The sequence below is a fragment of the Sorex fumeus genome, unplaced genomic scaffold (genome assembly GCF_029834395.1).
Source record: "Sorex fumeus unplaced genomic scaffold, SorFum_2.1 ptg000054l, whole genome shotgun sequence".
Classification (NCBI taxonomy): domain Eukaryota; kingdom Metazoa; phylum Chordata; class Mammalia; order Eulipotyphla; family Soricidae; genus Sorex; species Sorex fumeus.
In genome coordinates this window covers 14,445,906-14,469,512 of record NW_026606111.1, presented here as the reverse complement: position 1 = coordinate 14,469,512, position 23,607 = coordinate 14,445,906, and the positions used below count along the sequence as shown (strand labels likewise).

At 34.4% G+C, this 23,607-nt stretch overlaps 1 protein-coding gene across 2 annotated transcripts in view; it reads right to left on the bottom strand.

Annotated features, from left to right (window-relative positions):
- Positions 1-1,312: 1,312 nt before the first annotated feature.
- The window catches only part of UFL1 (UFM1 specific ligase 1), a 34,474-nt gene continuing 12,179 nt past the window's right edge, over positions 1,313-23,607 (bottom strand). For both annotated transcript variants that reach the window (XM_056125300.1, XM_056125299.1), the window contains 13 exons: positions 22,761-22,819; positions 20,686-20,832; positions 19,019-19,194; positions 17,297-17,476; positions 15,391-15,511; positions 12,591-12,707; positions 8,983-9,100; positions 7,363-7,526; positions 7,151-7,281; positions 5,535-5,615; positions 4,931-5,016; positions 4,237-4,417; positions 1,313-3,206 (listed from right to left, as the gene is read on the bottom strand). In XM_056125300.1, coding sequence (XP_055981275.1) covers positions 2,988-3,206; positions 4,237-4,417; positions 4,931-5,016; positions 5,535-5,615; positions 7,151-7,281; positions 7,363-7,526; positions 8,983-9,100; positions 12,591-12,707; positions 15,391-15,511; positions 17,297-17,476; positions 19,019-19,194; positions 20,686-20,832; positions 22,761-22,819 — 1,780 coding nt within the window. In that variant the 3' untranslated portion in view covers positions 1,313-2,987. The remainder of the gene's footprint in view (positions 3,207-4,236; positions 4,418-4,930; positions 5,017-5,534; positions 5,616-7,150; positions 7,282-7,362; positions 7,527-8,982; positions 9,101-12,590; positions 12,708-15,390; positions 15,512-17,296; positions 17,477-19,018; positions 19,195-20,685; positions 20,833-22,760; positions 22,820-23,607) is intronic.

The window sequence follows — 23,607 nt, the reverse complement described above, 5'->3', positions numbered from 1 at the left end:
ATGGTTCCATTCGTCTCTTCCTCTCGGAGAGCCCGGCAAGCTACTGAGAGTATCTCGCCCGCATGGCAGAGCCTGACAAGCTTCCCATGGCGTACTCCACATGCCAAAAGCAGTAACAAGTCTCACAATGGAGACATTACTGGTGCCTGCTCGAGCAGATCGATGAACAACGCGAGGACAGGATGGACAGTGATTTCCTATTAATTCCCATCTTGGTAATTCTGCATCTCTTTTGCTTTGCTCAAAAATGTTCACACTGTTCTCCCCTTCTCAACTCCTGTTTTTAACTTCTCTTTCAGGACTCAGTTCAGATCATCTTTAGTTAACTAATTAAATTCCTAGGCTACTTTAATAGACACTTTATAAGTGCTCCCAGGTTTCTGTAGAATATATCCAGAGGAATTTATATTTGTGTCTTTTATCTCATTAACTACATACACCGGGGTAAAGGGCTGAACTGGCTTGTCAAAGAAAGCACTTTTATTTTTTTTTCTAAACAGCGCTTTTCACTGCACATACTCCCCACCTAATATATATTATCTCTTGTTAGAAACCCCTCTTGGAGAGCCCGGCAAGCTACCGAGAGTATTCGATATGCCAGAAACAGTAACAAGGTCTCCAATGGAGACGTTACTGGGCCCGCTCGAGCAAATCGACGATCAACGGGAGGGCCTTTACCTTACCTTACCTTGTTAGAAAAAGAAATCCATTTGGGTCTATATTGAGTGGCACTTTCAAGGAAAAAATGAAATATTCCTTCTTAATCTAGTCACACTATAACCGTTGCACCTGGGCCTCATCCTAAGTGCTTTATGATTTGATGAAAGCACATTTTCTAAGTTCAAGATGGTTCTAAATTCTGATTAAGCAATGCTTACATTTCTTGTCCTAGCTTAGCATTTTTGGTTTTTCTGAAAATAAACTGTGGATAAAACATGCCACTCTTCACTTTTTGATGACCAGAAGTAGGTTTTTCTTGATTTTCAAAAAACATGATCTTGAGATGAATACCTAAGTATGCTATTCAAATATCTCTATTGTATCTAAAATTACAGGAAGTAGCAGGTAAGCACATGTCTGCAAGTTTGCTGGAATCTAGCTAATTAAAAATAATATTGCAAAGGGAACTGGTTCACAAATGACAAACTTTCAAAAGATGAAAGACATTAAAGGCTTCTAAATTATTTTTGTGTGAAATAAAATTCTTTTAAAATGCTCAGAATAAAATCTACATTATATTTTTGAATGCATCAATTAATCATTGTAGAAATGAAAAGAACGAAAGCTTCAGAGTATAATGAATTTTTTTACAAACAATAGGCAGCTTTATTTTAAATAACATTCTGAAACCTGTTCATTAAGATCATGGTAGATAAACACAGCAATTTTTTAATAATATTAGATTTTTTTACATAGAAAATCAGCTATGTAAATTTATTTACAAACACAGTAAAAACTGTCTTAATATCTAATGTGAAAAAATAGGAACAATTTTAATTAAGTTATGCAAATGAAGTATCAATTGCTTTCCTTTTTGCCTCTTCCATATTTTCACAAACTAAGGAAGTCAGAATGATTTTACTTGCTCCACTGCTTACAGTCCAAGATTCTGTTTGGTACGCTGCATTACTTTGGTATTTGCTGTGAAACACAAGTGATAAAGTTCTGAAAGCTTGAGTTAAAAATTAGATTTGGGTGGTCATTATTTTAGAAGCAAAAATACAGTTTCAGCTATTCCAGGAGTTTGTGGTCACAGAGGATTCATCATTTTCATTCCTTTGCCCAAATGAAAATATATTTAAAAAAAATTACCAATGAATAAAATCTTAAATTAAATGTTACATTCCTAACAACTTTAGTTATTACTATGCTTAATCAACAATAATGCTGATTTCTTTTACTTAGTAAATAATGCTATTTTGCTAACATTGAAACTTTGTCTAGAACAGAGATAGACTAAATTTGTATTCAAACACCTTAAATGCCATAAGTAGTTAAATAAAACATTTTAAAAATAGTTTTCTATTCAGAATAATTAAAATTCCCTTTAATACATAATACATTGTTGCTTAAAACCCAATTTTTGAATGTTTACACTGAGGAATATTTTAGTAAATTTCAACTACCATTACCTTTTGGGGAAAAAAACATTTTATGAGAGAATTTCTACCTTTGGGAAAATTGAAAAATAAAAGTAAGTTCTAATGATTACATACAGATGCCCTCATTAGGTGCCTGGATGACTACAAATATAAAACATGAGATTCAGAAATGCAAATTGTGTTAAGGAGAAATCTTTCAATTGTTATTCCAGTGTTAAAATGGGATATGCCAATTATCAGTAAATTGCGTTTCTTCTTTACTTCTTGTTAGTATTTTAAGAATTGAACACAGACATAAATGGGCTCTTTGTGCATGTCTAAGAATTAATATATCTGAAGATCCCCAACCCCATAAAAGTATACTCCAGGGGGTAGAGGAAAAGGTAGGAAGTTATTTAATCTCTCAGAAATGAAAACAAGAATTTTGTATTAAAGTTTAACATATTTTTGAAATTTCCTGCATTTTAAGTTTAAGTATTATTTATTTAGAAATACATGATTTTCTTTTTTTACCCAAAAGAAGTTTCCTTTTTTAAAAAAATACAACCACAAGTTTCTGCTGTGTTAAATATATTTGGATCACTGAAAATCTAGCATAAGAACAAATGAGTCCTTTCCTACTGTTGAAAGTTATCATAATATTTATTAATTTAACATACAGAAAAAAGTCTAAAGTGTATAACTTTCAGAAATAAATGAAACACTATCCCACAGAGAATCCAATTTACAAAAATTCACATTTACAAAAATAAGATTTATATTGAATATAATGCTGCTTTTTAACAATGAATTCTTTGTGTGGGAGGGTTGAGAGTTATGAACACGGTTTTGTAACCACTCAACTTTGGGGGAAAATGTTCACTGGACGAAAAAGTAGAATAACAGTTACTCTTCTGTCACAGAGGATTTTCTCGACTTGAGGACAAGGTCTTTAATGGATGAAGAAAGTTCTTGAAGCTCTTTACGAGTAGTACTGGTGACATTATCTAGCTCTTTGTCTAATTCTTCATTTGGAGGATCAACTTCCTGCCCAGTCCTTTTATTCTGATTAACTAATTGCTTTACAACCAAGCCTTGATACTTGACCAAAAGAGCATGCTGATCCTGTGGGAAAAACAGAAGAAAAGTTAATAAACATACTTTAATTTTCTGTGTACAAAGCAGGATTTATTCAATAAACACACACTGAAGATCTTCATCTTTACAAAACGTACAGGTAAAGACAGAGTCAAATGGAAAAGGTCCTTGATTCTCAAAAAATTTAGTTTATGGAGATAAAACCTAGTTATAGATCATTTTAATATAAGTTGCCCTAGATTCTATCATCAAAGAAACAGTCAACATGATATGAAAATTCAAAGAAATCAAATTATTTTTAGTAGAGGAGTTTGCCAGAATATTTTCTGCACAGTATGATTTTTAAACTGTCCTTAAAGAACTTTATTATTATTATTATTATTTTTTGCTTTTTTTGGGTCACACCCAGCGATGCTCAGGGGTTACTCCTGGCTCATGCACTCAGGAATCACTCCTGGCGGTGCTAGGGGGACCATATGGGATGCTGGGAATCAAACCTGTGTCAGCCATTTTGGCTGCATGCAAGGCAAACGCCCTACCCTCTGTGCTATGGCTCCAGCCCCTGTTAAAGAACTTTAAAGGACTGCACACACTGAAATGGCAAGTTGGATTTAAGTTTTCCAAAAGCTTAATTTTCAGATTCATAATTGTCAAAATGTAAAATAATTCAACATTTTTATTATGGAGTCCAGAGCATTTGTTCGAGCGGGCCCAGTAACGTCTCCATTGGAGACTTTGTTGTTACTGTGTCTGGCATATCGAATACTCTCGGTAGCTTGCCGGGCTCTCCGAGAGGGGCGGAGGAATCGAACTCGGGTCAGCCATGTTGGCCGCGTGTAAGGCGAACGCCCTACCCGCTGTGCTATCGCTCCAGCATAATGAAAGATAATCTTTGAGTTACGCTTAATTTTAAAAATCGCTTTATTTACTATTCCTGTTTTTGGAATCATGAAGATGATGTTAAAATGTTTTGTGTCTTGGTACTCAGAAAAACCTGTATCTATCTACTATGAACCTATGAGTTTTAAAACTTTCAAGTATATGAAAGATATAATACCTCTGGAATTTTGTTATTCAGAAAAGCAATGATCTGTGGAACACATCTTCCAGGTGCATGCAGCATGTTGTGGGTTGAGAACTGAAACATTAGGACTGACGTGAGATGCAGAATCAGAGCAGGATCTTCTGTTACTTTTAACTGTTCAGCTAGTGCTTGGCGATGCTGGAACAGTATCTGCCTAACCCAAAATAAAATCACATATGTAGGTTATACAACTTCAGACAATTTTTACCAGCGTAAACTCTAATCTTTCCCTTTTATGGCACTTTTTATCATGTTGCTTAATAAACATCTTAGGGGACCATTTAAATATGAGCTACAGGTACATACAGGTAAAAATGGTAAACAAATATGCTAGGGATTCATGGAAAATCCTGGACTAATAATATTTTAAACCCTGAACAGGTGATTAGACAGAACTGTACTGATTGACAAAGGTTTCCTATAAAGATAGTCTACGGGCTAATAGCGCCTAGGTTTGATTAATGATAGGTGTAAGGGATTTAGCTACCATAACAAATGGGTCAGAGAGGAACAGGCAAGTATATTAAGACTTTGAATATGCCTGGAAGCATAGAGCTATTTAGATTTGACAGTTCTCTATGGAAAATTCAGACTGTTGAGTTTTAATTTCAGATATGAAACCACAAATATAAGACCTTATTAATAATACAGATTAAGTCAGTGTTACCTTTCCCTTTTTTTGTCTCCCCTTTTTATCATAATATCACAAGCTTCTGTTGCAGAATCCAGACAAGACAGAAAATCTTCTATGCTCTGCAAGGCATTTAATAACCATGATTAACTTTTATACAGGTTATCTAAAGAACCAGTGCCATTTGATACTATCTTAAGATTTTTACAACCTGACCACATCTTTCTTTAAAGGCCATTTTGTTACTAGATTAAAATCTTTGATTTAGCACTAACAGCAAAATATTCCCAGTTTAGTCTTCCCCTTAATTTTCTTAGCAGTATCTGAAACAGAATTTTCTCAGATTTAGATTTATTTACATTTATGATTAAAAAAAATACAAGTTCTTTATAGTGGGCTTAAGAGATAGTACAGTGGGGAGGGTGCTTGCCTTGCACAGAGCTGACCTGGAATCAACTTCTGGTATTCCATATGGTTCCTGACACCACCTAAGCCCCAGTTGGAGTGATCTCAGTGCAGACTCAGGAGTAATCACTAAACATTTTTATTTTGGGGACCCAAACAGTCCCCACCCCCTAAATAAGTTTTTTATAGCACCAAATCTAGCCCCAATATCCAAAACCCCTCAATTTTTACTTACTTTTTCATTCAGCGAACTATGGAGTTTTGTGAGAGGTACTTTGGTTTCTTCTGATAATTTGCTTAAAATTTTTTTTCTTACCTAAAAGGGGGTAAAATTCTTTCAGCAGTGTACTTTGACATGTATATTTAAGACCAACCAATCAAACAAGATTAATGCTATAACAATACTGAGTGTCATTTCTTTGCTTTTAATTTTATCTCAAACTAGAGATTAAATTTAGTGCAAACATTTTAAAGCATTTTAATGTCAACAACCAGTTGGCCAAAGAGGCCTGAAGACCCTATTCTTTTTATCTGCTCTGGCAATATAAAAATAAAATGAGCAAAGCAGGGAGGGGAGGGTGTAGGCTGGGGAGGGAGAAGAGGAGAATGTAAATAGCCTGTGGTAAGAGCGTGGGCTTTGGGGCCAAGAGATTACTTTCTTCTCTTTCAGGTGGGAAGAACGTTTTCCCCCACCCCCCCATAATTATAAAAAAAATACTTATAAGCTAGGCAAACTGGGATCCTGTCCCTTGAATAGATGTTTTTCATGCTGGACAGTATGTGGAGGCCTTTGTAGCACTCTTCTTGAGGTTTGGTAGCATGCTTGCCCTAAATCTCATGGCTCCATGTAGTAGAAAATTTCTGGAGATGACTTACTGGGTTTCCAATTAAACCATGAGTATCTAGGCAGATAGGGGCAATCTATTATAGTGTCACACCTATTTCTCTTCTATGGTACTTGAAGGGCATGAATAGGATTTTGGGTATTTTTCATAGCAGAGGTTGGTACAGAGTCAAGACATGAAACTGTCTACACGGTGAGGGATAAGGAACTCAGGCTAAAAGAAGGGAAGGAAGGAGTTAGTACTTTGTGAAGGCTTAAGAGGGAAATGAATGTACCTCTGCTAGAAGGTGTAGATGGAGGAGGTTTTTGCTATGACAAGAAGCCACATAATGATGAATGCCAAACAGTAAAAATCAATGTCACCCTACTGGCAACAATCAATCACAAGCCTTAATTTTGTGAAATTTATAAGAAAGTCAATGAGATGCAACTAGTTAGATGATGATAATCCTATCTCAGTGTTTTCTAAATCATCAAACTCAAGTGGATCTAAAAGGATGACAATTAAAGGAGGTAGAGTCATCTTTGAGATAGACTGCAGGACTCTTAGGAATAGATTTTATCTTACAGAAGACAACTGGGAATTATAGCTCTACCTTACACTGCAAGAAGGGAAGAGATGAGCTTTCAACCTCAAGGCACAATTTTAAAAAATAAGTTAAAATTATTTTAAATAATAAAATGGGATGGTGTTACTCAATGAAAATTACTACAGATACAGCATCCAGACAAAAAACTGTTAAGAACTTGTAATTCAGGAAGAAAAGGGACTACAACATAAAAAAATAATTAAAAAAAATAATACTAATTCCAAAATAACTAGTTTTTAACGCTGATTACCAATTCTCTTAGCAACTCTATGTATACTTTATAATAAACTTATATAATTTTTTCTTAGAAACTTTCTATATTTTATCTTCCCTTTATGTTATATTTGGTATGAAGAATAAAACATGCTAAGGTCCAAAAGAAACACACACCAAGAGACAAGAAAATTACTAACATACTTCACTTGTAATAGTTGTAGAATCATCTACCGCCATCATTAAATCAGAAGCTAAGAAGTTGAAAATGAGGTTAGTGATATCAGTACACACGGTCTTCAGCAAGTGTTTTGTAAGAGCAGTCTGTGTATCATCTGAAAAATAAAGGTACTTTTGTAAAATGCATGTTCAAGGACAATGAGAAACATTGTTAAGAAAATCAGCGTTAAGTGTACCTGTAAAAAACTTCATTCCTTTTTCAAATAATCGAATATTATTATATAGGTTTGAAACCTCTTCTTGCAAGTCCTTGATTGTCCGCTTTCTGCCAGTTCCAGAGGCAGATGTTGAAGACATGAATACTGAACGGACCACCTCGAGATAAGTTTTATTAAGAGGTCTGTGTATAAGAGAAAAACATTTTAGATGATTAAAATTAACTGATTTTATAAAAAATTAACCTTTATAAAATATGCTATAAGAATATTTTTTCAAACAAGATTAATTTAAAGAACAGTTCAAAGTTTTCTGTCGAATTCCAGGAATTACAATGAATTCTCTTTCCCAATTTTGAAGTACTGAAAAGTTATTGCACTAAAGACAAAAACAATGATAATAAAAATGTAAATTCAAAGAAGTGATGGAAGGTTGATCTGAAGATAGTAGACTATAAATTTCCTCCTGATCCCATGAATAAAACAAAATTCTTAGTTTCTAAAGTTCTATAAAATACGTAGCACTGTACTCCCGTTGTTCATTGATTTGCTCAAGTGGGCACCCAGTATTGTCTCCATTGTGAGATTTGCTGTTACTGTTTTTGGCATATCGAATACGTCACAGGGAGCTGGCCAGGCCACTCCCTTCAATAGCTCAGCCTGTAGAGCAGAAGACTGTAGTTGTATAAAATATGTAATTTTTAAAAAAATCCATGCTCAACTACTCAAGATGGATACTTAAAAAAAATTAGGAACTAAATATTTCTTCTTAAATAAGAAAATTTATAATATACTCCCTTTATAATATGCTCACTTAAACCTGGAAAATTTTATTGTTTAAGCTATATATAAATTCCAAACATGTGATACTCTGGGCTCCTGGAAACTCACGTCCTGGAATAAGCCTGAAGGAAGAATGTGCTACTTAACGATGGTTAAGTTATATATAATATTTTATACTTTTTGTATTAAAACAAATTTAGGTACGCTCATTTTTAAGGCAGACCTGTAGACCTGTAGAAATATGACACACGGTCAGACACGGTCCTCCCGTTGTTCACTGATTTGCTCGAGCGGGCCCAGTAACATTGTGACACTTGTTACTGTGTTTTGGCATATTGAATACATCATGGGTAGCTTGCCAGGCTTTGCCATGTGGGCGAGATACTCTCGGTAGCTTGCCGGGCTCTCCGAGAGGGGCAGAGGAATCGAACTCGGGTCGGCCATGTTGGCTGCGTGCAAGGCAAACGCCCTACCTGCTGTGCTATCACTCCAGCCCATAGAAATAAATAAGATCCAAATAGAAAAATCCTCCTTTTAAACTTTTAGATGTAACTTTTCATGCTATAGAAGATACCAGCAATCATTAGTGCTGGTATAGGACTGTAAGTCCAATGAACAAGGACATCACCACACTTTGACCTTTGATTTTATCTACTGCTTTGCACTTAACTTTGCACTTAACTTCCTTGAATTCAACTACCTTCATTGGCAAACAAAATCCAGCATTTTGGTGGCTTATAATAAATTTTAAGCTTTAAAAAGTTATAATAAGTTTTCTGTGATCTCAGAGAAAATTATAAATAGTAATTCAGTGAATTTCAATTATAAAACAAGAGAAAAATATGTTTTTATACTTGCTTTATCAAGTATTCCGCAAGTTCAGAGAGAAATTCCTCAGGAGCATCTTGTATGCGTTTTCTTAAAAAATCTTCAATCTCATCCTGGAACATAAAAGTTACCTCTGGTTTCTTTCTCACTATAATAGAGATGAGCAGAGGGAAACAATAACAAAACCAAATAAGCAAACTAGAAGAATAGAAGATTCAGTAACATAGTTGATAATATGGGAATTATTCACTGCCTATCACAAAGACTGATAGCAATTCTTACATCAACAAAATTGTCAATGTCAAATAGCAGTAACTCATAAAAACAATTTTAAATATAAGCTATGAATCAGGATAACAATTTTCTAAATTTTCTGATTTTTTATTTTTCCTTGGGAAGTGGGCACACTTGGCCGCATGCTCAGTGCTTATTCCTGCCCCAACTCTGCACTTAGGGATTGCTCCTGGTGGTGCTGGAGGGAGACCATATGGGGTACCAGGGAGTGAACTCAGATCATCTGCATGCAAGGCAAGCACCTACTATAATGGATTATTTATAAATCATGCAAATGTCATGCTAATCACTTTCTTGTAAAAGTATGGGATACAGACAAAGAAAACTAATATTATAGTTACTAAGTATAAAAATACAAAAATGATTTTTCAAGCTAGAACCTTACAAACAAAAAGAGCTCAAAAAAACATTTTTAACTCTGCATCAAGATCTAAGTAGTAGAGTTCACAGTTTTCAAATAGACAAGTATTATTCTTTCTTAAAGCTACTGTTAATTCTTGATCTCTTACATTAAATAGTCTGATGGGTTCCTGTAAGCATTTTAGAAGTTACTAAAGTACAATTTCTTCTGTAGTCTCTTACTCTCGGTTGATCCTATATCCTCTATTTTAGCTAAAAAATTAGTTGTATCCCCATTTTAGAGATGAAAACACAATCCTTTTCTGAAAGTACATGTTTCATCTTTAAAAGTCTAATGGTCTAACTACTTCTACAGACTCTTCCCCATAATTCACATACAAAAGGAGGATCGGATGCTTCATTTAGTTAACTAGTTAAAAAAACTATTTCTTAAATGCTCTTTTACTGCAATCCTTGAACATATTTGCAGAATATGGAAGTCCATTAATCAGTGAAAAATTAAAACTCAGAAGTTACTCTTACTACTATTTAAAAGAAGGGTAGAAGTAATACTTTCTATGAAGAAACTTTTTCTTCAATATTCCATTTGCATATCAAAAAAAAGCTATAGTAGCTTTCTTGGACTATTTTAAAGCAGTGATTTCTACTGCTGGACTGATGTTAGTCTACAGGTAGAAAAGACTGAAAACCATTGCTCTAAAGACATACGTCAAACAATTATGGCAGTAAAAGCAGTAGCTCCTTAACAGCTGAAACCACATAACTGTCTCTCAGCATTAGGCCATGTTCAATGAACTCTGGGGGAAAAACTAAAAAATAAGCATCTCAATCATTTCAAATAATTTTCTTTTTGCTGGAAGAAAGGGAAAAGCTTAGTTTCATTAAGTCAAATTATTTTTCAAGAGGAAAGATGTAGACATATAATTTTCCTCCTTTTGTAAAAGCAACTAATCAACTGGATGTCTCCATAAAAATTAAACATTCATAATTGTTTCCTCCTTAAATCTTCACATATAACTTTCATAAAACAATCTGTTTTCCACTGCAGTGGGAGACCATAAAACTGAGCAGGCAAGTTGAAAATGCAAAGTATTTTAATTATCAACTAGAAATAATAAAACAGTTCCATAACCTCTGAGAAATGTTTCTGAGAAAACATTAATGGCTTTTACTCTAGGTCTAGGAAAATAAAATATAATTATAATACAGTACACAATAATTTAGCTCATCAGTCTGCCCCCGCGCCTGGCTGTTCCTCGCCGGAGCCCATTGGAGGGGAGCGGGTTGAGCTTTCCTCCCCGCCCTGACCAGGGCTCCGGCAGCCGAAGACCTCCAGGACCAGCCACCACCATGCTGAGACCACTTTCCGCACACATGAAGGTACTGGCAGAGGGACAAATCCACGCGGGTTCCGGGGCCGAGATCTCCCAGCCTACTTGGATTGGAGTCGAGCATCCTCCACCCAGATCCTCCAAATTCCAGTAGGCGGGGGTCATACCCACCACCTGGCCCCCTGGCGCCAAGACTCAGAGACTATAAAATCCAGCTCCCGGAACCGCATCTTATCAGGACATCTTATCAGGACATCTTTTTATGACATCTTATTATCTCATTCCTACTTTGGACAAACTTGCAGGCTATCGAATGTAGCCTGCCCACAGGGCAGAGTCTGGCAAACTCCCCATGGCGTACCAAATATGCCAAATACCAGTAACAATGATGGGTCTCATTCTCCTAAAGAGCCTTGAATATAATCTCAGGGCTAGGATGAAAGAGACGTTACTTGGGGCCTGCTCGAGGCAATCGACGAGTAACAGGATGATGAAATGAAAATGAAAAAATGAAATCAAAAACTTTGAGAATAAAAATTTCATTTCTTTGTAAAAAACTTATCAAGGACAACTGAACTGTACTTGCCCTCTTCTCTTCCTGTGACATACAAAATAGACTAAGCATCTTTTTTATGCCTTGGCAAACGGTCACATTTCCTTTTTAACTTTGGATTAGTTTGCAATGTTGCCCTTTAACATGAAACCAGAGTTCCCTTTAATGTGAACTTCTTTGCCAACTTCACATCTGCTGAAATATTTTCATTTTTTTGTTGTTGTTGTTAAACCACTGTCCCTCTTTAAACCAGTGAGTCTTTATGAGTTTAGAGTATTCTGTAACAGTGGCAATGTCAACCTTCCCAATATAAGGCATTTTTCCTGTAACATTATTTATTGTTGAGTCATGCTTTATGTCCAAGTATTCGCTTATTTCTTTGCTGCCTGTTCATCTTTGTCAACCAGTTCTGTCTTTTGATTATCCATCTTGATAATATATCACACGGATTTATCACTGGGATACAGAAAACACAACTCTGTGTCTTGCTTGTGTATAAAGTAACCAAAAGATGCAAAATATATAAAGTGAAATAAATAGACATACCATCAATCACTAACACACTTTGAAAGAAGAGATTTGATTGTCATGGATCGTGATTTACAGCTGTTATTGATATGTCAATTTGTGAACTGAGAAGCTTGCACTAAAACTGGCACTTGATACAATTAATATATCCTATTATGAACTACGTCTGGGTGATTATCATAACTACATAATAGCAAAAGAAATTTGTGACTACTGATGTATGTCATATACCCAAAATGCAGACTTAACAAAACAGAAACACTACATTTAAACTGCAACCACTGAGACTTTGTAACGTGCCTGTCAAGTTGACAGGGTTGGGGTTTGGGTAGGGAGGGAATACAGGAACACTGGTGGAGGGACTGGTGTTGAAATATTATATGCCTAAAACTCTCAATTATCAAAAACTTTGTAAATCACAGTCTTAAAAAAAAAAAAGAAAAAAGAAATTTGTGACCATTGAAACGATGTAAACCAACTTGTTGGATTAACACATATATCTGTGTACATCTTTTTAAAAAGGTGAAAAAAAATCATGGAATATAAAGGGTGACTGAAATAAAGCTACATACCAGTGTGTGATGACTCATCATCGCTATCATCATCTTTTCTTCCTTTCTTTTTGTTTTTTTTCATTTTATACTCTCTGGCATTGCCACCACCTCCTCCTCTTACACTTCCACTGCCCTCTGGTGGAAAAATAAAGTTAGTAATCCCTGAGTAAACTTTGTTTTTAAATGATACTATGTTGTCATTTTAACCTTATGGTAGAAAGGTGCATGTTAGTAATTAAAGAAAATTGTAACCACTTTTAAAACATAACCAAATTCAATAAAAGTAATAATAAATCTCTTAAATTTGAACATCTAACTCAGATATAACCTAAATATTCAAATACAGTCCCTCTGTTTCTAAGTGCAGTCACTTCTTTTCTACAGTTCTAATTTGTTATTGAACAAACTCATCTATTCACTTCCTTTTCTACCCTTCCTAAAAGAAATGTGTCCTCATTAGCTCAACTCTTTTAGTATTAGCCTCTTTGGTATCCTCTTTCAATACTTCGAAAACTTAATTATAGCTACTGCTTTCTTGGTTGAAAGATTATCACCCACTCAGACTCATCCACTCCCAACCACTTAAAAACTTCTTGACAGCAAGCGGCATATGTCATTAATATTTGTTTCCTGGGGTTAAGTAAATGGTTGACACTTAAGGGGTGTCAGAAAGTACTGACTATAAATATTAAATCAGTTAAGTAAAAAAATATTATTATTAATCAATTGGCTAGTAAAGGTTACACAAATACATACTGAGAAACAAATTCAACAACTGTAAACCGAAGTAAGAAGTATTGAGGCATTTCTCTGTTACTGGGTATTCCCATTAAAAAATCCTATTCAACAAAAAATACTTATCTATTAATGAAACTAAAGACACTGAAAAATACTGAAAGTGTATTAATTTTTTAAATCCAATTATTTATACACTAAAGATATAATCATAGATACTAATTAGTATTCCTTAGATATTATAATAGCCCATTACTAAAAGAACTATTAATTTTTCCTTGCTATTCTGATAGTAAAACAATTTTTGAAAGCACATATTAAAGAAAATATGCTTTTAAATTGAAAATAAGTTTTCCCCTGGGGAAAACTCTCATGTTTGATCTAACCTATGTAACTGTAATAATACTGTTACAATAAAATAGCACAGACAAAATCTTACCTGATGACTCTTCATTTTATAAGCAAATAAAAGAGGCTACTAATACTGACTGAATGCAACCAACTATTAAGAGAAATGTATCATTATATCTTTCAATGACTTGATAAAATATGCATGGCCGCAAATACTATAATTAATTGTAGTAATTCACTATCTCTTTCCCAGAATAGGAATTATAAACATTATTGATTCTATAAAAAATATCTGAGGGGGAAAGAAACCATACAAAGAAATAAGTGAATCCCTCTACAAACAAAACTTAAGTTGTTACAGCCCATGGTAAATATAACTATATTTTCTGATGAAACATGTCAAACTGAATTTCACTGTTGGCACAAATAAAATTTTTCCTATTATAAAAGCACGGGAAATATTACATCATAAATATAAGTTATCAGAATATCAGTAGGAGCACTGTCACTGTAGCACTTTCCTCCAGTTCATCAATTTCCTCGAGCGGGTACCAGTAACGTCTCCATTGTGAGACTTGTTATTGTTTTTGGCATACTGAATATGCCAAGGGGAGCATGCCAGGCTCTGCTGTGCGGGCGAGATACTCTCAGTAGCTTGCCAGGCTCTCCGAGAGGGATAGAGGAATCGAACCCGGGTAGGCAGCGTGCAAGGTAAAGCCCTACCCGCTGTGCTATGCTCCAGCCCAATATCAGTAGTAGCACTCTCCTCCTGTTGTTCATTGATTTGCTCCAGCAGGCCCAGTAATGTCTCCATTGTGAGACTTGTTACTGTGTTTAGCATATCGAATACCTCATGAGTAGCAGCCAGGCTTTGCCCTGCGGGCAAGATACTCTTAGTAGCTTGTCAGGCTCTCTGGGAGGGGCAGAAGGATAGAACTCGGGTCTTCGGGGTCGGCCACATGCAAGTGTGTGTGTTCTATCTCTCCAGCCCAATACCAGTAGCACTCTATATAATTCCTAGTGACTGAAATAAAAAAAATTCTCATGGGAAGTTCTTGCATTCAATACATTTATAAACACCTAAAATAAGCCAAGGTGTGCTTTTACTGGAAGGGAAACTACTGACATGGACAAGGTTCTTAGATAATTAACATGTATCACCGTGATAAAAATACACAAAAACCCCTCAAAACACCTCTAGAAAGATGACAATATAGAAGATGCCTAATTTCTGGGTAGTTACTGAGTATCTCCGAGGAACTGACATTTTAATTGAGCCTAAATGATGATAAGTCACTTAATTGACACTGGCAGAGAAAAATCCTGGAACAGAGACTAGCTAGTGTAAAAAAAGGGCTTCTGCCATGAGTGGCAATTGGAGTAGGGCAAATCGCTTGCTCTACGTGTGGAATTGATGTTGAGAGACTAGCTAGTGTAAATATGAACTTGTCAAGATTGAGAATAAAAAACAATCATTATTAGACTGGAACATGGAGCATGAGGAAAAAATGAGAATAGAAGGTAGGCCATAAAATAACTAATAAAACATGTAATAGTCAATATCTTCACTTTAATAACTGAAAAGTTAATTCATTAGAAAAAATATGATTAATAGTTAAAGGCAAACAAACCAAATTATAGTCTTTGAAAGGGAGTAATAAATGCAAAATTCACTGCAAAAATAAAAAACGAATTCCAAAACCCTCTTAAAATTTTGTTAATAATTTATTACCTGTTGCTTTCCTTCGTCGTTCATCTTTTTTATCTTTTTTACTTGTATTAACGCTTTCTAAAATAGTAACTTGTTTCAGATCTTCTTCAGTGATTAAGTGCACAGGATTGTTTTTCATTTCCTGGAATAAATCATATTTTTCGTAGGCTAAAGTATATATTACAAAACAGGAAAACATAAAAAAGTTGTCTTTACGACTTATATGATTTTCCTAATTTCTTTCATTGCTGCTATCTATAGAGCTTTATTTCACAGTTGCCACTCTGAAACTACTTTCCTTGTTATTTTTGGCTTTTTGTAATCTAATAAGAAATCCTAAATACACAGTGTCAGATGAAATCCCTTTCAGCTAAGATTGATTGTTTCTACTACTGCTGAATAATAATCACTTGGATACTTGAGATTATCAGAAAGAGAAGGTACCTCTATCAAAATGATCTGATAAGGATAGTTAGAGAAGCATATTTTCATCCTGTAGACTCAATCTCGATCTTTTATTTTAAGATAATATACTACTTTGAAGTTCAGCAATATGTTCTCTATCACAGGAAAGGGCTCTAAATCTATACTGACAAAAGTATATTTTCATTATTAAAAAATGATTTTTCTTTTTTGGGGTTCCAGAGAAAAATTTTTAGAATGCTGACAGTTCAAACAAGAAAAATCACATTTCTTAAAAAAAATTATTTTTTCTGGTTGAGGTAGCATAAGGAAAGAAAAAATGACAACTGCTATAAGTTTTTAGTTTTAGGAAAAAAGAGGACAAAAATGATATACTCATCGAGTAACTGGTAGCATACATATAATATACTAAAGATATATAAACCTCTCATAGATTTCATTACATTTCAAGTAGGTATTAATTTGCTTTTTTGAAGAAGAAATTGAAGGCATGTAGGTCCAAATTTCCAGGGTAAACAAAGAGAGTTATGCCTAAAGTCTTCTATACAATTTTCACTGGGCTATTTTAGTAGCTCAAGTGTGGAACAATATTGCGTATTTTTTTTATTATTAAAAATCTGAAGAGGACTATAAATATCAACAATTTATAAATTCAACCTGCTCTAATGGATTTATTATAGTCTACCTTACAATAAGTGGGTTAGCTTGAACCTATGTGTGAGCAGGCTTTGAAAGAAAGTGGTGCTACCAATTAGAAACCTGAACTGAATAGTTAATAAAGCAGATCCGGCATGATTCCTTTAAGTACTTTGATTGCAAATGTTTTGAGGATCTAAGTAATTTACGTAGGAACAAACATTTCTCTTCTATAGTCATTCTGTGTACCGCAAATAGGTAAAATTAATAGGATGTGTTAGATTTAAAGAGAAAACTGTGTACTGATCATCACACATCATATATACTGTTATATTTACACATATAAGATGCATTTTTCTGTATAATATTAAACCAATATTCTCAGATGAGGTATATAATTTATTATTTCAATTTATAAAATCATTTTATAAATCATTCAATTTATAAAATCATGGAGCGATAGCACAGCGGGTAGGGCGTTCGCCTTACAAGCGGCCAACATGGCCGACCCGAGTTCGATTCCTCCGCCCCTCTCGGAGAGCCCGGCAAGCTACTGAGAGTATTTGATATGCCAGACACAGTAACAATAAAGTCTCCAATGGAGACGTTACTGGGCCCGCTCGAGCAAATCGACGATCAACGGGAGGGCCTTTTTTATAAAATCATTTGTCTAAATTCTAACTTATATGACCTGACGGCAATAAAGAAAAAACAAATCCATGACAGGAAAAAAGAGAAATAATGGATTAAAGGAAAATGATGTAGAGAGCAATTTTACTTCTTAGTCCATTTTTCAAAAAACATCAGAAAAAAAACATTTAATGTGAAAATACTGTAATATTAGTAGATAAAAGGCAATCTGGCATACCTTTTCGGCTTTTTGGTGCATCAATTCACTGAAAAGTTCTGTACAGTCATTTATAAATTTTTCACTGACTACCACAGTGTCGCTAAAGACTACAGCTGAAGCCTGTTTGTTGAATGATCTCATCACCTGCTGCAGCAACATTGCAGCATCTTCAACTGATAACGAAGTGGGTAGCAGAGGCTAGAATTACAAATAAAATAAACACAGTGTGACTAATGAAATACAGAGAAATGTTTTGTAACAAACATCCCCCTACCTAAGGGATCTCATCAACACCAATGGGCTCAACAATCATCATATTTTGATAATGTCCTAAGTTACATTTCTACTTTCAACATTAATCTAAACTTTAGAATTATGTCTACTTCCATTTCCATAATACTCATATATGATAGGCATCTCAATTTAACATGTTCAAAATAGCACTAATTTGCAGTCTCCTGTCCATCCCCGGCTTGCCCCATTTTTCCTCCATAATTCTCCAACAGTTTAAAGAATAGTAACCACCCAACTCAATTCAGCATGTCCATATAACGTACATGTAGTTTCTTTCTCAAAAAACCACAAACAACGAATCTACCAGCAAGTTATGAAAACTTTACTTCCAAGATATACATGGAGCTAGAGAGAGAAAGCCTCTTGTCTTGCATGTGGCCTATCTGGGTTAGATTTCTGGCACTGCATATGGTTCCCTGAGCCCTGCCAGGAAGTAATCCCTGAGCAAGGCTAGAAGTAAGTCACTGCTTAACTTGCAAAACCAAAAACAAAACAAAACAAACAACGCAGACACACACAGAAAGACAGACAGACAGACACACACACATGCACGCACTCCTTGTTCTAAAAACTGACTTTATTTCACCATTTTCTTGAATTGTCTACCCTTCTAACCCTCTGCCCCGCTCCTTAATCCTTTATGAAAGTACCACTCCTAAGAAAAGGAAATTTGTTCACATACCACACCCCTATCTGGCAACACTGAAATTTGAGTAAGTAAGTACATGGCATCATTTGGAACTTGCATATCCAAAATAAGTACTTTTCTTTCATTTTTTGTTTTTGTGCCACACCTGATGGTACACAGAGGAATCATATGTGCTATTGGGGATTGAATGCATGTTAGCCATGTATGGGCAAGTGCCCTATCCACAGTACTATTCCTCCAGTTGCCAAATAAGAACTTTGTTGGTTTGTTTTGTTTATGAGACACAACTGTTTATGCTCATGGATCACTCATGGTAGTGCTAAGGGGACCACATTGGGTTCTGGATACAGTCAGGTGGGCTGTATACAAGGCCAGGCTATGCTCTGATTGGCAAATAAAAATCTTTCTGATTTATAAAAAATTTAAGTCATAAACTTTAAATAATGAATTGCCTGGTTTCTTTCTTTCCATTAATTTGGCTCTTTGCATAATAAATGTCCACATGAAACAAGTGAAACCGTCATTGCTAAAACAGCTTGTACTAAATACACTAGCAGAAATCAACAGGAAAGGAATAAACAAATGCTGCATGATGCTCGATAATATAATCCATAGGTACTTAGATAAGATTGTGGTATATCTCATTAATTTCTGTATGGTAGGATTGATAACTCATTCTTTGCTGGCTATCTCTCCAACCCTACATATATCAAATTTTGAAGTAAACATATATTTAGAAAACAGCAGTTTTCAGAGGCTTAATAAAACATTTTAGAAAAAAAAAAAATCAAACATACTGCAATATCAACCCATGTCCCAGAACTGATGGCTTCCTCTACTGAAGCTTCCACTTGATCCACAAGTCCCTGACCAACACAAGCTGCTTTCAAAAACAAAAGTTGTGCTGTCTTGTATCTCTTCTTTATGTAACTTATAGCATCCGGGATTCCAAGTCTCGATAAGGCATCAAATTCTAGAAATACAAATATAAAATAATGTAAAATTGGGAAAGAACTGTCAATTATTCATACCCTATAGAAACTTTATAAATGTGGTCATTTCTACTAAAATCTGTTAATTGTAATTGCACTGAATTCTACTATTATTTTAAAGAATAAATCAGAAATGTACCATAGCTTATTTCCTCATTATGTCACCTTCCTAAATTTATATTAAATTTTAATTTAAAAATGGTTCTTAAATTCTTCAATCCCAGTTGTGTTCACCGTCTCCATTTGAGGAGTCAATGAGAAAAAAGAGAACTATAGAGTAATAAAAGTAAAAAAACACAGATTAAGAGAAGGCAAAGACTTAAGAAAAAAATTGAAATCAATTTAGCCTACTGGTTAACTAAGAAATGGAATTTAGTTTTCAAATGTAACTTAGTACACAGTAATTTTTCCATCATAATTTAGGTTATTGAAAGGTAGCAAATAAAGACAAAAATCATTTATATTTATAACTATTAAAGTTACTAGAGATACCTGCTTTCCTCTTTTTAACCCCCAAAAAATCATATTTAAGAAAATTTTAACAACATTCTAATCCAAGTTTATGTTTAATAAAATGGACCAATATATCATAGAACAAAAATAATAAGAAAAGTCAGCTTAAATGATCTAAATATGAACAATAATTTCCTAATCTTTGGGGGAGGCTGGTATAACTGATCAAACTAGACACACACACACACACACACACACACTCACACACACTTCCTCACAAACCAAGTTTTTAATGACTGAATTCAATCTGATTTATAACATTACCCAAATGATGGAATCTTAGAAATCCACTTTAGAATAATTGTCTCTGAAGTACTGGGTAACTAATATAAATGGATGTTTTAAAGCTAACAGCAAATAAAATTCTTTTTTTTTTTTCCACCTTGGGTGTTTGGGTCACACCTGGCTGTGCTCAGGGAATACTCCTGGCTTTGTGCTCAGGGATCATTTCTGGCAAGTGCCAAGAACCATTTGGCGTGACTAGGATCACACCAGGGTCAACTGCACACAAGGAAAGTGTCTTACCTATTGTACTATCTCTCTGACACCTAAAATACTTCTAAGATGATGAAATTAAAAAAGAGGCAACTTTAGAAAATATTAAAATAATTTTATCTGATGAATTAAAAGTACTAGAGGTATAAGAGCATAATTTTCATTAGATAATGTCTGTAGTACTGAATAACATATAATATCACATAGTCGAATGACAATTAATACAAGTTTATTTAGCCTTTCAACATTAAAACTGCTCAGTACCTAATCAAACTCAGTTTTAAGGACTACAAAAACCTGCAGTATAACTACTTTTAAACTCAAAGACAGCCATCGTCATTTACTAAATCATTAAAATGGATTTTATTTGTGTCTTCCAGGCAAGTGTGCAATATTTTCTACAAATGTATTTATATCAGAAAGCAGTTTTAGTTCCAAAGGAATTAAAAAAAAAAATTAGTTACCTAGGTAGCCATTCTGCCTGAAAAAGGAATCCACCCAAGTACTTTGTGTTTTGGAGTAGATATCAGGAACAAACACCGCCTTATCCTGTCTCCCACCAATCACAGTGCCTCGCACACGTCCACTATTAACGAGTTCCTCAAGCACAGCTTAAAAGATAACCAAGAAAAACATGTAAGATTAGGAACAAATCTCACAATTTACCTTGAAAAATGTTTTAAGCAGACATGAAGGTACTGTATACAAAGCATCTCATCTCTACTATTTATGAGAAAAGGAAGGTCACAAATTCAAGAAAATGTTGAAGATTAGCTAAAGGTGAACTTGTAACTCACAGTAACTTGCATGTTGGATTTTGTGTGTGTGTGTGTGTGTGTGTGTGTGTGTGTGTGTGTGCGCGCACTCGCGCACACACACACGTGCATATGTTTGCAATTTTGAGAATAGATAATATGCACTGCTCCCAAGTCCAATGGTCTTATGTTCAGAAAAAATCAAGACACCTAGATCAAACTAGAATAGTATATAATATGGAATCAAGGAAAATTTGGTGATGACATTTCCATTACTTAAAAAGTTAACATATTTTAAATCAACCTAAAAAGTACTATATTGTGGTTAAGAGGATGGATCTGGATCCAAATCTCAACTGTAGCATTTGCTAGCTGAGAAACAAAGGAAGATCATTTTCCTTATGCCTCCACTTCCTCATCTTTGAAAGAGGGACAATAAAAATACCATCCTCATAGAATTACTGTCATTGTCACTGTCCTCTGGTTGTTCATTGATTTGCTTGAGCAGGCCCAGTAACGTCTCCATTGTGAGACTTGTTACTGTGTTTGGCATATCGAATACATCACAGGTGTTAAAAAGGGAAGCTGATGGGCTGGAGCAATAGCACAGCAGTTGGGCATTTGCCTTGCGTGCAGCCTGCCCGGCCGAGCCGGGTTCGATTCCTCCGCCCCTTTCAGAGAGCCCGGCAAGCTACTGAGAGTAACTCTACCACACGGCAAAGCCTGGCAAGCTACCCGTGACATATTCAATATGCCAAACACAGTAACAAGTCTCAAAATGGAGATGTTACTGGGCCCGTTCAAGCAAATCGATGAACAACAGGAGGACGGTGTTTGTTTGTTGTTTGATGTATTATAAGCATTCAATAAATATTAAAAGACTAACAATAATACAGCCAAAAGACAGGATTACTGTTATGAAACATTTCATCATATAAAAATTAAAATACAAAAAAAAAGACAAAGCAGACTAAGTGAATTAACAAACATACTCAAAAGATGTCTAGCAGAGCAAGAGAGAGATAATTGGGGTTAAGGCACTTATCTTGCATGTGCTGACCTCAGTTCCATCCCCTTGTGCATTTTTAGGAGTGACTCCTGAGGACTGAGCCAAGAACAGTCCCAGAGCACTGCTGGGTGGTCCCCAAGTCACTCTTTATCCTTCCCCACCAAAAAGAAAAATGTCTGGCATATAGAAATGTTCTTTAAATTAACTTTTTACAAAAAATTTAATTTTAAAATCTTAATCTTGCATAAATTAAAATGCAACATCTAAAGTGTAGATTAATTAATCTAAAGTGTAGATTACATGATGAATCAGAACACAAAATTTTAAATTTTTTGTTGACTGTACAACAAAATATTCAGGTCAAATCAAATTCTAATCAAAATAATCAAGTTGCCAATTTTCACTTAAAGAACTTTAAATATAATGAATTCTTACCAATCTTCAAATACACAGATTGAAAAATAAGTCAACTTCTAATTTTAAATGTAGTAAAGACTATATATTTAAAGCCCATCTTATGAAAAATGTAGGAAATAAAATTTAACTCTAGTTTTTTATCCGTATTTCTTTTCCATCTTTAATTTAGTTCCTAGGTTTGCAGACATTTGAGTTGAAAAACTCGCTTTATTTTAAAAAATTACTAAACTTAAAAATAAAAACCCAAACCTCAAAACATCGTAAGAGATTCAGATCTATACAAACAAAACAAACAAACAACATCTGGAGAAATTATTACGCTGCTTTAATTATAAAAATACACTTAAATAAAACTCACAGTAAAGAAGTTGCTCCTGAAATCCGTATTTTGAAATCAAAGAATTCACTGGTGTAGGCCTTTACGGAAAGAAGCACATGAAAAAAAATATTCATACTCATTATATATATGTATTTATGAAAAACAATTTCAAAGAAAAATATATGACAGTAAGAGAGGCACAACATTTTATATCCTTAATTAGAATCATACTGAAATTGTAGGGAAATTAATGTATTTCCAATCCAGGCTCAATTTACTTTTGTACCAAATTTTCAATTTGATTTAATGATACTTAATTATCTGCCTTGCTCTTTTTCATGTGGTTTTCTTCTTTCTGTTATTTTAAAAGAGTCTGGGTTTTTCTCTGTTTTTTTTTATTTCTTTGCCACTTGACAATAGTTAAGTGACTGTCAAACAATTCTAGTTTTGAAAATAAAAGCTTATATAAGTACTGAAATGAATAAGAGAAATGAATAAGAGTGATATACTCCTAGATTAGGTTAATGAATTGTAGAAATCTAGTTAAAATGCTTTTTTCCTTTTTGGTATTTTGCTTTTAAGCATTATAAAAGCTCTAATGAAGTATAATTTGTATACCAAAACTTAATAAATTTTAAGTATAACTCAATGATGTTAATAAGCTGATAAAATCAAGCAACCAATATTATAATTAATTTCCATCACCTACAATACTTCCTTCACAGCTGTTGCCAATCCTTCATGAATCTGTCTCTTCAATATTTGCCTCCTTTGCTGTCTAAAATTATAATAACTTTTATAGAATCATTATTTTGTTATTCATTTTAAGCCACTATGCATATCTCTCGTGGTATTTCACTGGTATTTTTATTAATATAATTGAAAA